Source organism: Mesoplodon densirostris, chromosome 20 (genome assembly GCF_025265405.1).
Source record: "Mesoplodon densirostris isolate mMesDen1 chromosome 20, mMesDen1 primary haplotype, whole genome shotgun sequence".
In the NCBI taxonomy this organism is placed as follows: Eukaryota; Metazoa; Chordata; class Mammalia; order Artiodactyla; family Ziphiidae; genus Mesoplodon; species Mesoplodon densirostris.
This window is the reverse complement of record NC_082680.1, coordinates 12,502,094-12,515,367: the sequence shown is the minus strand read 5'-3', so window position 1 is coordinate 12,515,367 and position 13,274 is coordinate 12,502,094. Positions and strand designations below refer to the sequence as shown.

Genomic DNA, 13,274 nt, shown 5'->3' with positions numbered 1-13,274 from the left:
AAGTGTCTTTGGCTGGCTGGCTTTCAAATGCTTCTTGGTTTTGGCAAACGTGGCCAAATACTTTTCCTTGTAAGTTTTAAATCTCGAGCGCAGTGAAAAAAATGTTCCACATGTTTATGATTCATTTTTTACTTAATTCATCAAAACGTTCTCTCACAGCCATCTGATGTCCAGGAAAGCTTATCAGGCACCAGGTTGCTGACAGCTGCGCGTCCTGAGGTTGACGCGATCGCCTCACAGGGTCCGACTCTTCCACAGTTCCTCCCTGTCCAGAGCACCCACCCCTGTGCAGGTCATTCGGTTTAGGGCCCACCAGAAGCTAGGATGTGCTCAAGGGCAGGCTAGGAAATGATTCTGTGACTACTTTGAGAATGAGCCAGAACGACTCGGGATGTCTTGGGTGAAAGCAAATTTACTGCGCCTTCCTTGACCTACATTCCCAGGGCAGGAAGAGAGGGGAGATGGAGAGAGCCTCTTTGGTTATTTGCTTTAATAAACACAGCACTGTAAAAAAAAAAAAGAATACACTGGACACTAAATCCTAAATAATTTATATGCAAGGTGCAGCGCATTTCACACTTCATCTTTTAGGATAACTGGGGCCATGAGTGCAATCTCTTGAAAATGCAAAGTTTTAGCAAATAAACTTTAAATGCGTTTTAAAAAAAATAAAAAACACAGCACTGTAAATTCACATTTTAGAAAAGTTTATCAAGCACTCTAAAGATCATACTACTACCTGAATACCCCCTTTAAAAAAAATAGAGTAAAAAGCAGTCAACTGCCATCAGCAATCAGTGGACTGGCTCATGAGCTACTAATCTTCTTCCTTCCTGCTGTCCACACTCCTTATTAAACACAATAAGCTTCACCAATATCCATATTCCACGTTCCTTTTTCTGGATGTTGATCAAAATGTTTCAGCCCATGAAAGTCCATGCTTTCCTTTCACATTATAGGTTAGAGATCACGCCTAGAAGCCGTGCCGTTCTCCTTGATGTCACAGGACAGAGAAATGTGTCAGCCCCCTTCATCCCATCCGCCTCAGGTCACTCTACCTACCACAAAGTAGCTGCGGAGAACTACAAGGTGCCAGCTTCTGCACCCTCCTTGGGCGCCTCTGGGAGCATGAGCTTAGGGAACATGTCAGTCCAAATCATTGCCTACGTGTCATCCAGGTTCCCGTGTCCTTAAGGAAGCATCAACACCAGTAGCAGCAAACATTTATAGAGCACAACTGGGGTCATGACATTGGCCTAAGACAGAGGTCAGAGGATGCCCCAGTATGACGCTATCAACTGATAACAGTTAACAGACCCTCCCTGTTAGCCAAGCCCCGGGCTAGAGCTGCGCAGCTCAAAAGCCGAGTGAGTTCAGGATGGAGCCTTGAGGATGTGGAGGTGACAGCTGCTAGATCAGGTTAGAGACGTTCCAGGGCCATGGCCTTCATATGGGGGAACATTAGCCAGCAGGGCTTTCATTCAAAGACATCGCCTCCTCTTTCCCCAGAAGAGAGGGATCAGATCATGAATGCAAAACAGTTGTCAGCTGGAGTGTTTATGAGTAAGAGTCTCGGGCAGAGTTTAAAGCAGGAACACGTCTAGCATCAAACCGAAAATTTTAAACAAAGTATCCAAAGCTGCAATCGCTTAAATTCAGTGGGGAGACTTTGTCCATTAGCAAAGGCCTCCATCATACGTTCCTTTAAAACTAAAAGCCTAAGTCTTTTATAGACAGAAAGACGACCCCTGATGAGACTGGACTGGGCTAATTGCAAAAATGTTTCCAGGCAGATACAGCCTTGAGAGCCTCCCACAAACCATCAGGTTTCTGGCTCTAATTCTCATGAAAGATTGAACAGCTTTACACACTGACTGTTTACTCAGAAGAAAATTTAAGAGCGAGGCCTTTAATAGCCATCTAGCTGCACTTTGAGATAAAGGTACATCCCACCTGATTAATTGTAGGTACTTCTCGCTCATGGAGGATGCTGAGCATTGCTGCAGCTGCCCAGATACAGCTTTAGAAGTCAGTAAGTCTGGTCCAGCTAAGAGAAAGGGAAATAATTCTGGAAGATAGCCTCTCTCTGGTTAATCCCAGTTTCTAATTTGAACAACCTAATCTTGCCGTGGAGAACTCCACATTCGAGATAAGACAGCAGGAGTGTGATTCAGTGAGCTGCCAGCGAGCTAGCAAGCCTCACTTGGAAAGCAGCCCAAGGTGGTCAGGCACAGCGGGAGCCTCCAGAACCTTCTCTCTTTAGGAGAAACAGTTTAAATATCCAAAAAATGTAAACCCATGGAAATAACTTGGATTCCCATTCCAGGTTCACACACCATCTTGAGCTAACAGGGCTTGTCTGGCCTCTCCCAATTGGATCAGGTACTGTTTTGCTGTTGAGGAATTTTCTAGAAGCTCTCATTCCAGTCTGGATCATCTCTGCACTGGGCCCCAAATCCCAGCCCTGTAGACCGGGAAGCCGTGAACCAGATGCAGTGGGAAAGAAACCCCAATTCTCCTTCCTGCTTACATGTACCGGATTTGATTTTGTACTTTCAACATAAAAAGATGATCTTTTCTAACATTTTTTTTTGTCAGTAGAGCTTGATCTCAAATTTTCTTGCCAAATGTTAAAGAAGGAGATGTTTGAAAGGCTGGGGACGGCTGTCTTGGATATGCTGTTGTCTGCCACCCTCCCATGTGACAGGACATGGCCACCAGGTGATGTGGCAGGATGATCTCATATCCAGGTCCACGGCAAGTCAGAGGGAGAGGAGTTGCTCCCACGTCCCTGGGACAACCTTGCCACTGATTTCTCAGCTGCAGCTGATTCTTCTCTGGGGAAGCGTTACCACCACCCTCTAATTGTAGTGTTTTCCTTGATATTGGAAAGGTTGGCATTCCAGGGCAGCCTCCACATTCTCCTTTCCAGGGAGTTGTGGATTTTTTTTTTTTTTTTGGCGGTACGCGGGCCTCTCACTGTTGTGGCCTCTCCTGTTGCGGAGCACAGGCTGTGGACGCGCAGGCTCAGCGGCCATGGCTCACGGGCCCAGCCGCTCCGCGGCATGTGGGATCTTCCCGGACTGGGGCACGAACCCGTGTCCCCTGCATCGGCAGGCGGACTCTCAACCACTGTGCCACCAGGGAACCCCTGGATTTTTTAAAGTAAGCGTTTACCCTGAGGTGATGCTGACTCTTACCCTCCCTGCCCTGAAAGTAAAGTGAACCTTTCAAATAATCTATAGGGTGAATATTCTTGATCCATACTTTCCCTTGCTGGGCGTTTATTCTGTTACTAATAACAGCTCCCATTTATTGAGCACATACAGTATGGCTGGAACTAGGATTTAGGTGCCACCTCCATGCCTGTCCCCTGAGGTTACCCAGCTAGTAAGTGACTACAGGCTGGTTGTAGAGCCCGTGAACCTCTTTATACTGACTTCAACTTTAATTCTTCAAAATAAGCAAAACCCGTCACTTGGGAAGTTGCCCCGGGTCTAACATATGCTGTGGCAGAGTTTTCAGTGTATAGCTTCCTTCTGTATTTATAATTTCAGGGTTAATACAAGAGTAGAATTTGGTGTGGACACTTCTGGGCTATGTTGCTGTTTGTTTGCTTTTTAAATCAAGTATATGTGATCATTTTAGCAGAGCAATTATAAAGATTATTTTCTAAGATAGAAAACTTGGCTTTACAGCCCCCAAACTACCTGTTTTAAGAAAACTTTTTTTTAGAGGGACTAAAATCACATGCATGGGCCTTTATTGATGGATAAAACTCCCTCCTGAATTCAGCTTCTTAAGTTTTGGGTACTTTGTTGGAAGCTCTGGTTGGGAACCTAAAAGTGAAGCTGCTTATGAATATTACTGAAGTCTCATAGTCACTCTTTAAACAAACACTTTTAATTCAGCATCTTTTCTGCCTCCTGTGGAGAAAGAGAGGGTCCACTTTGGACTGATGTCCCTCCTTCAGCACCCTTACTTGCTATGCTGTGAATAGCCAGCCAGGTCCTCGGGGGCCTGTGTCCCCGTGGAGTCTGGCACAGCCTTGGGTAGATGCACAGCCCTCTCCCTCATGAGTTCCCTTGAGCCTTCACTCAGGTCTCTGACTCCACTACCAGTTTCTTTATTTTCCCCACAGCTAAGTTACTTTATCTGCCAGTGAAAGGCTCCCAAGGAGACCGCTGCTATTGCTTGTGAATTAGGCGCACTGAGAAAGCTATATAATTTCAGGTTCCATCCAGTCCTGGGACCTCCATGTGGCAGGAAAATGGGAAACATTCTTGAACTGGGGAGCACCCAGGCTAACCAGCCCCTGCCAGATAGGTGGCCTGGAAGAAGAGTATGCAGCTGGATTGGGTTTGGGGAGCCCGGCAGGACAGTCAACCTTCTGTGACCACAGCGGCTCTGCAGTGCTTGCAGAAATGAGCAGCTTCAGATGGCCCTTGGGTCCCCAAGGAAAGCTCTGTTGTCACAAGGGAAGCACAGTCATGCACAGAGAGAGTTTGCTGTCTGATCTGTCATTCAGAGAAACATCTCCACGAGCCATAGAAAGCAACCTCCTATCATAACCTAGAACCTTCCAGATCTCCTTCCAGGTTCACAATCCCTTGGCCAGGCCCTGCGGACGAGGCAGATTTTCCAGTCCCAAGCTGCCTGGATGCTGAATGTAATTCCTCCACATTGTGACTCCATGCCTGTCTCTGCCCTGCCCAGGAGTGACCGTGACAACTCGTTTGCTTGCCTTTCCCTTTCAGATTTCAAATCCAACTTCAGAGCCGCTCCCATCAGATCCGTGGATGTCTACAACGTCATGTGCAACGTGGCAGGTGTCGCCCCCCTGCCCAACAACGGGTCCTGGTCCCGGGTGACATGCATGCTGAAGGACCCGGCCAGCTCGGCCCTGGCTGCGCGGCCGGGCGCCTGCATGTTGGCCTTGGTCCTGCTGGAGCTGCTGTCCTGAACTCCTAGCACAGTGTGTGTCGTGCCCCACGGGGGAGGCCTTGCCGTTTCCTATTCCACTAATAACTTCGTCAATTCAATCAAGGCCATACAACTGTAAATGTATTAGTCTTGGATGGTTCTATACATAAAAGTCCCTATTTCTTAAAAAAACAAAAACAAAAACACTTTGCTTTTTCCGGAGGTAGGGGAACTCCTAGCTTTTCATTTGTTCAACTATAGGTTATTTTCTCCTTTCTTTCCATGTACTCAGATGAACCAAGCAGGGCCTACCCCTGTAGCGACCAGACCTTGGGCGGCTATTCCATGGAATCCTGGCCCCTCTCTGTCCTGCTCTGCACAAAGCAGGCCCTTGCCTGTGCCCTGTCTAAACCCGGGAGCCCCCCTCAGGGACTACGGCCACCATCCCGTACGGCTCCTTCCGTCTGGGACAAAGGAGGCCCATGCGAAGCAGTAGCTGCTATTTCTAACTCAGCTCGTGGGGTTTCCTCACCTTATACAAAGTCCCAGAAAGGGCGTGTCTGAGCTTGGCTCACCCAGCAATCAAAATCAATGGGAACTGCAGAATTCACGGAACAAAGTGAAAGATGTGCATTCCTTCCCAAAGTCTGAGTGCACGAAAGTTTCTCCCTGCCTGAAGGAGCAGAAAAGTTTCCATTAGATACGGGCTTCTGTGAGCCTCCTTGTAGCGTATCATGGTGTGAACATGCACACGGCAGGCGCTGGGTTGCCTGCCTGCCCATCTGCCTGTGGGAAGGTTCACTCAGAGTGTAGACACTAGCGACCCCTGACATCATCACGGGCGGGGAAGGGGGTGTCTGGCTGACGATGGTGTGGACATACTTAAAGAAATCTCACGTCATTGCTTGAAATGGTGATGCAATTAAGCGTAAGTTTGATGCCCCAGTGTCCTGGAGCACTGCTTATTCAACAGCCACAGCAAAGTGGACCCCTGAGTGACCCAGAATTCCAAGGAAAATGGTGGGGCGCGGGGAATGGCAGCCACGTGACGGAGTCACATCCCAGTCACTAACCACTTAGCCACTGGATTAGGAAACAGTCTGGTCAAAGTGCCGCCTCAGAGACCTTAAGAAACCCCGAAGAAGAGGCACTGAGCCTGAGATGAAATGTTTTTAGTTTAGTCTCTAAGTTTGCTGTAGGAGCTCTTGTTGCAACACAAGGGATAACTGCATTTGTATATGATCAGAGTCATATACATATGTCATCGCATTAAAAATGAGTTTGCACTAAATGAGGCACATCTGCAAATGAGGCTTTTTGTCAGGAAAAGGCAAAAGGTCAGGTCTCGTCAGGACGATGAAGCCCTTATGTGTTGTTTACCTTGAAAAATGAAAATCTACGCTCACCCTGATTCAAGAAGGTTGGGAACCGTTCCTGGGCCTTGAATCATGAGAGCAAAGGATCACTGCTTAAAAATATCAAATTTATCTTCACAAAAGATTTCTAAGGATTTATGTAATGGGTTTTTAAAGTGCCAGCAGACCATCGAACCAACTGGAAAGGCAAATCAGCCTTTGTTCTCTGGCTGAAAGCCAATTAGTGCTTTCAGAACATTGGCGCTGGTTGTTGAAATAGGCATCTACTGTTCAAAGTTTTCTTTCTCCTTAAAGGACTAGGTTCTAATGAATCCAGTGCGGCCCACTGTGCTCCCTTGTGAAGGAAGGGGACCTAAAAGAAACCCAGTGACTCAATTAAAAGTGGATCATCCAAGTCCACAGGGGTACAAACAGGTACACAGTCTTGGATTTGTCCCTCCTGCTCTGTTCTACCAATTTTCCCCCTCCCTCATCCTTAACATCTTCAAGTTACATAATAAAATTTCAGATATTTGTCTGACAAAGTATAGTTACTCAATAAGTAGTCTTGAATAGATAAATGAGAATAAGATACTTTTGGAATCATGACTATTGGTAAATAATAAAGAAAATTCAGACACTGAATGGAGAAAAAACTTTTTACCTAAAGCAACGCATATATTTTAGTGGCTTAATTATTTGGCTAGAATTTTTCCTTTTGATTTTTGTTTTAAAGTTACGTTATTTTCCCAAGGAAAATTCTACTTTCTCTAAACGCATTTTGTTCCATCGGAATAATATCTGCTAGGACTATACACACACCTTTTCTCCTGGATTATTTTACTATTTCATCGCTAATTCCAGGAGGAAGGTAATTGGACTGACCTGCAAATACCGAAGATAGATGAAACGAATGATCTTTAAATTAAAGATAAGATGAGTGGCTACTTTCCCTGCCCATAGGCCTAATCGCCAGAACCCGATTCAGTTAACTTCTGAAGACTTAAACATAAATAAGAGCAGGCCCAGGAAATTCTAGCCTTCAAGAGCCCAGACTTGGGCTCAAGTCCCAAGTCTCTTTACTTTTAAAGGGCTCTTGGAAATCCACAGCAGGTCTGAATTCAGCCACAGACAGCAGTTTGCAAACTTTCTGGGACTGCAAGCATCATCTGGCCCTCTTCCAGAGATGCAGGTTCAGAGGATCTGGCGTGGATAACACTTTTAAGTCACATGACTCTAAGGTCTGGGTTTGCTCTCAGGAGAGATGGGTTCTGATTTGACCTTGGTAGACCTGAGTCTCCTGACAGCAACTTCATAATCTGCCAGGTTTTTCAGGAGCCATCATGCTGGCATTGGCTACTGATCCCAGCTGGGTCAGATTTCCGCCCTTCTTAAACCAAAGCGGGTCTGTAAGCCCCAGTGATGGAGAGGCTTCTCCACACCCAAGTCCCTGGGAGTCTAGGATCCCCAACGGTGCTACCAGACAAACTCACTGTTCAAGACACACAGCTCTTTTATGAATTTTCTGTGAAAGTGTTTTACATTTCTGTAAATATCGAGAGATTTCCAAATGTGATAGTGTGTTTAATCTTTGTAAGCAACCTGTGATAGACCAAAGTCAGCTCCTGTAAACTACTTACTAGGAGGAAGAGAGATGATAGCCTTGATAGCCTGGTTATAAAACATGGGAAACTTGGTCTCAGGTCTCTGCTATGGAAGTTCTACTTATGTGTTGCTTTGAAATCATAAAATAGCACCTAGTGCGGTGCCTCAAATGTTTCATAAATGTCCCATAAATATGTGTTGAATGAGAAAAAGAATGAATATCACTGAGGAGACTTGCTTACACAGCAGATACTCTCTCTGTCTGTAGTTCCTCAAATTAAACAAACCTTTCCTTTTTGGGTTGTTATTTTTTCTTATCACCCAACTGACAATATAATTATACTTCATTTCATGGACTAAGCATATTCCATTTCAAGCTTATAAACTTGACAGATGGATGGAAGGAAGGAAGGAAGGAGATTAGATTTTAAATATACTAAGCGTATTTACTTTTTAAAAATAAAAGTTTTATCGAGATTCAATTCACATACAATCCTTCCCTTTAAAGTATCAATTTAATGGCATCAGTATAGTCACAGAATTGTGCAACCATCACCACAAGCAACTTTAGAACTTTTTTTTTTTTTTTGCGGTACGCGGGCCTCTCACTGTTGTGGCCTCTCCCGTCGTGGAGCAGCACAGGCTCTGGACGTGCAGGCTCAGCGGCCATGGCTCACAGGCCCAGTCGCTCCGCGACATGTGGGATCTTCCCGGACCGGGGCACGAACCCGTGTCCCCTGCATTGGCAGGTGGACTCTCAACCACTGTGCCACCAGGGAAGCCCCAGTCAACTTTAGAACATTTTTATCACCCCCAGAAGAGACTCCATATCCACGAGCATGTTAGCACTCACTCCCCCTTTCCCCCCACCCTGCTCCCAGGCAACCTCTAAGCTGCACTCTATCTCTACAGATTTGCCTATTTGGAATATTTCATGAAAATGCAATAACCATGATCCCTGTGGCGGCCTGAGTCCAGTCTATAGCCAATGTTACCACTCAAATGTACTCAGTCTCTCCCAGAGAATCCTCATGGCTTCACCCTGGAAACCAGTAACAGCCCACATGCCCCTTCTCACCAGCATCCCAGCCAGAAGCTCTACGTATCATTGTGTGTTGGCTTCCTGACAGGTTTCCTTGAGATGCCGAGGGCTGGCTCCAGCTCGTTCTCCTCTCTTCCACTTGAGGGTCTCTCTCAAATGCAAGTCAGACCAGGTCACGTCCCTGCCCAAACCTTGACATTGACTCCTCCGTCTTAATCTCACACCTGTACCTTCATCGGGGCTGGCACCAGGTCCGCCCTTCTCTCTACCTGATCTCATGTCACCCCCCCCTTTCACTCCGTAAGCTCTTCTTGCCTTAGGGCACTTCCCTCACATCACTTTCTCCTCCTTGATTAGTACCCCCGTCCTCATCTAGTAAGTGTCCCCTTGCCTTAGAACTCGGGCTAAATGTTTCCTTACACCCCTCTTGACCAGGTTAGGCCCCCCGGCTGTACACTCTCTACACCAGCCGCATGCAACCCCACCCATCAAAATACTAGTAGCTGGAAGAGGCCAGTAAGGGTCCTCCCCTAGAGCCTTTAGAGGGAGCGCAGCACTGCTGACACCTTGATTTCAGACTTCCCGCTTCCAGAACCGTGAGAGAATACGTGTCTGTTGTTTTAAGCCACCCAGTTTCCGGTAATTTGTTACAGGAAACTAACACACCCTTCAGATTGCTTTCGGAGTAGTGAGTCTAGTTCATCAAAGATTTCTTGAGTTCCTCCTTCACAGCAGGTACTGGGCTATGTTTTGGGGGTGCATAGAGGAAAAAAGACCCTTACTGTCCTCACAGAACTCACAATAGAGTCATTTCCTTTCTTCTATTTTTTTTTTAAATTTATGTTTTATTGACGTATAGTTGATTTACAACTTTGTGTTAGTTTCTGATGTACAGCAAAGTGATTCATATTCATGTGTATTCCTCTTCATATTCTTTTCCATTATGGTTGATTACAAGATATTGAATATTGTTCCCTATGTCATTTCTTCCATTTTTCAACACAGCTGAATTCTCATTTCTGTAGAACAAAATGTTCCAGTTGCTATGGGCAATGCATGGAGAGAATTTCAGAGAAAACAGGGAGTAACACCTGTTACTGAAGGACGGCATCAGCTCCAGAGCAGAGGCGCTGGTGTCAGGGGCCTCACCCCCTGCCTCCTCTGGGATCTTGCTCGTGGCCGTTTGATGTCTTCATGCCTGTCGGCTCTTTGCCTGGCCTGCGGGATTATCTGGCAGCAAAAGCAAGGCTGATCACATTACTCACCTGGTTAAAAAACCACCCTTGTCTCTCTTTCCTATGTAATTAAATTCCAAATTCTGCTTCCCATCCTTTTCTACAGTTTGACTTCCCCCTACATCTCTCAATGCTTCATCTCAGATCTCTCAGCTTAGCCCCTGAATGTGTCATTGTCAACTCTCTTACGTTGGCCCCATGTCTGGGATGGACCTTCCCACTCTCCATCTAGCAAACTTTCATTTATCCTTCAGAGCCTAGATTCTCTGTAAGGCTTTTGTGCTTTCACATTCTTTTCTTGTTTCGTTTATTGCAAAGCAAGTCACATTGCCTTGTAATAAGTTGTTGTCAAGTGTTCTCCAACTAGGCTGTAAGTTAAGCAGAATGCCAGGATTGTATCTTCTTTTTTGGAGTCTCCAAACCAAACCTGCAGCACCAACAAAGTCTGCCACAAAATAGTTGATAATTGCCTGATAAAATGAATGAATTATGGAAGGAAGGAGGGGACAAGGTTAGCACAGTCTGGTCAGGTCACCTAAATTTGGACAGAGCTTCTCACAGTAGCAATGGGTTGGAAAAGCCAGAGGTAGGAAACATCTTGTAGAAAGTAGAAGGATTTGACAAATGACTAATGTGTGACACGAAATACAGAGGGCAGGGGTTTCTTTTTCAACATTTCAGCAGGCCCCCTCTTTAGCCATGAACACGAGGAAGTGCAGCAGATGGGAAGAAAGGAAGAAAAGATAAATGAACCCTGTCTTCACCATATGCTTAATTCGACTTTTCAACAAGATGCTAACCCAAGCTGTACTGTCATCTCCCTACGGCTTGGAAGAGACAGGAGAAGGGGGTTCAGAGCCTTGGACGTAGCATGTGGAGAAGGAGGGAGAGTTCCAGTCACTGGCTCCCTCCCTCCCATGCCTTCTGAGTCTGGTCTGTCTTTGCTACTGAGAAGTGAGGAGTGGATGACGGGAGGAAGTGGAGAAAAGCCTTCAGAGGGAGGAAAGCGGTGTTTACGAAATCCCCTTCCTGGAATAGCTGTGTTTCCACCCCTGCCCTTCTGCTGCTCAGGAAAGTCTGGCCTCAGTGTGGTGTCAGCAGGACAGGCAGGAGCTGAATTTCCACCCTATTCCAGAACCAGGTGGTGCTCAGAAGGACCCCTCCACTCCCACAGTGGCATCTGGAGGGGATGGGGCAGTCTATCCACTAGAAGCCCTTGAAACTGACCAGTCAGGTCTCAATGCTGGGACAAGACCCTAAACTGAGGAGACTCTGCTGAAAGTTAAATCAAAATCCAGCAAGACAGGGACAATAGAGATGAAAGAAAGAGAAGGTCCAGATAAGCATGGCAGAAAAAAAGAGAGCCAGGAATTTCTAGCCAGAAATGTCATATTTTTGAATACTACATGAAAACAACAGAAGGAGATACCATATAAAATCAGAAAGACTATCCTGAACCACATCTCCTTCTAAAGTTTAGAAAAACCAGTTTCAAATAAAAATGTAAAAAGTATTGAAGTCAAATTCCATATTAAGATACTATTTTTAAATGATAATGAGGAGCAGAATAATAGTCCAACAATCAGTGAAATCATGCCAGAAAGACCTGATCACAAAGCAGACTGAAACCATGACTTACTATTTCAAGATGAGCCAAAATACATTAAGAAAACAATATGAAAGAACAACATAAATCAAATTATAAGAAGGCAGAAAGGGTTGAACTCAAGAAAGAATAAGAGATAAAATTAATTTCAGAAATAAAATCTAAGCTAGATGGACCAGAGAGTTAATAATCACAACAGATAATGCTTTAGGAGGAATATAAGGTAAAAGGGAGGGTTAAAAAATCAAAATTAAGAGACTAAAAAAAAAGACTCAAGAGAAAGTGACAGATACTGAAGACAAGTAAAGAAAACTGAATATACAGTAACACGAATCCAAGAAGAAGAAAACCAAAGCAAAGGAATAGAATAAATGTTAAAACTGTAATACAAGGAAACTTTTTTGAAATTAAAAAGAAAAAAAACTAACACTGTATACTGAAAGAATACTTCACATATCTGAGACTGTCAACCAGAGCCACTAATATCAAACCCACAAATTACTGGATTTTAAGACCAAGAAAAAATCCTTTGGGCATCTAAGAAAAAGAGGAAGTGACCTATAATAAAAATGCCTTTTCCAACACAAAAGGACAGAAGAAAATGGACTAACATATTTGAGATACTAATGAAAAGAAAATGCGAGTCAAGGATTTTTATATCCAGCAAAACTGACTTTCAAGTATGAAAGGTTCAAATTGTTATCAGTAGGAAAGAACTTAGGAGATACTGTGCCCACGAGTCTTTTCTGATGAATCTATTAGAGCACAAGCTTCAGACAATCAAACTGACCAGGGACACATGGACATAAGGCCTATTGATGAACATGAAATAAACAGTTATTACAGAACAAGGGAGAGAGGGCAGTGTGCAGTGTCTATGTGCTTTGGCAATGTAGATATGGTATAAGTTTTTAAATGGAGGGAAGATACATGGGGAGAGACTTGGCAAAAAAAAATTAACTCTTGTCAGTAGTCTTATTGGTGGTGGGAATAACTGTACTCTTGTCCTGAGACTATTGTGTAAGTAATGTAGAGTAAAGCATGAGAGTTAATATGGGATATTCTAATTATATCATTCCTGTGTCATTGAGAACCAGGATTTGCAGAGTGGAAGAAAAGAGATGCAGATATAAACTGGAAGAGGGTAAATAAAACTCCTATGTCCTGAACTTGAATTAGAAATATCATTGTACAACATGGGGAATATATCCCATTTTTATAATGACTATAAATGGAGTATAACCTTTAAAAATTGTGAATCACTATATTGTACACCTGTAACATATAATACGGTACACCAACTATACTTCAATTTAAAAAATTATAATTTTCAAAAAGTGATGTGGAAAGTAAAAAAAAAGTCAATAAAAACTCTTAGAGATTTTATCTTTAAACATATATTTTCTAGCTCTAACTGCTAAAAAGACTTAGAAACAATTATATATCCAGTAGTATTCCTAGTATCCATGTTGTGATTTTTTAAATACCACTTCCCACATGTCCTCTCA

General features: G+C 44.3%; 1 protein-coding gene across 2 annotated transcripts in view; it reads left to right on the top strand.

Moving 5' to 3' along the window:
• The window catches only part of ENPP6 (ectonucleotide pyrophosphatase/phosphodiesterase 6), a 98,407-nt gene extending 91,456 nt beyond the window's left edge, over positions 1–6,951 (top strand). Inside the window, exon 8 of one of the 2 annotated variants that reach the window (XM_060085886.1) lies at positions 4,758–6,951. In XM_060085886.1, the coding sequence (XP_059941869.1) occupies positions 4,758–4,963 (206 nt within the window). In that variant the 3' untranslated portion in view covers positions 4,964–6,951. Of the gene's footprint in view, positions 1–2,326; positions 2,402–4,757 lie in introns of those variants that run through there. The other variant, XM_060085887.1, reaches the window with a different exon arrangement.
• The last annotated feature ends 6,323 nt before the right edge of the window (positions 6,952–13,274 follow it).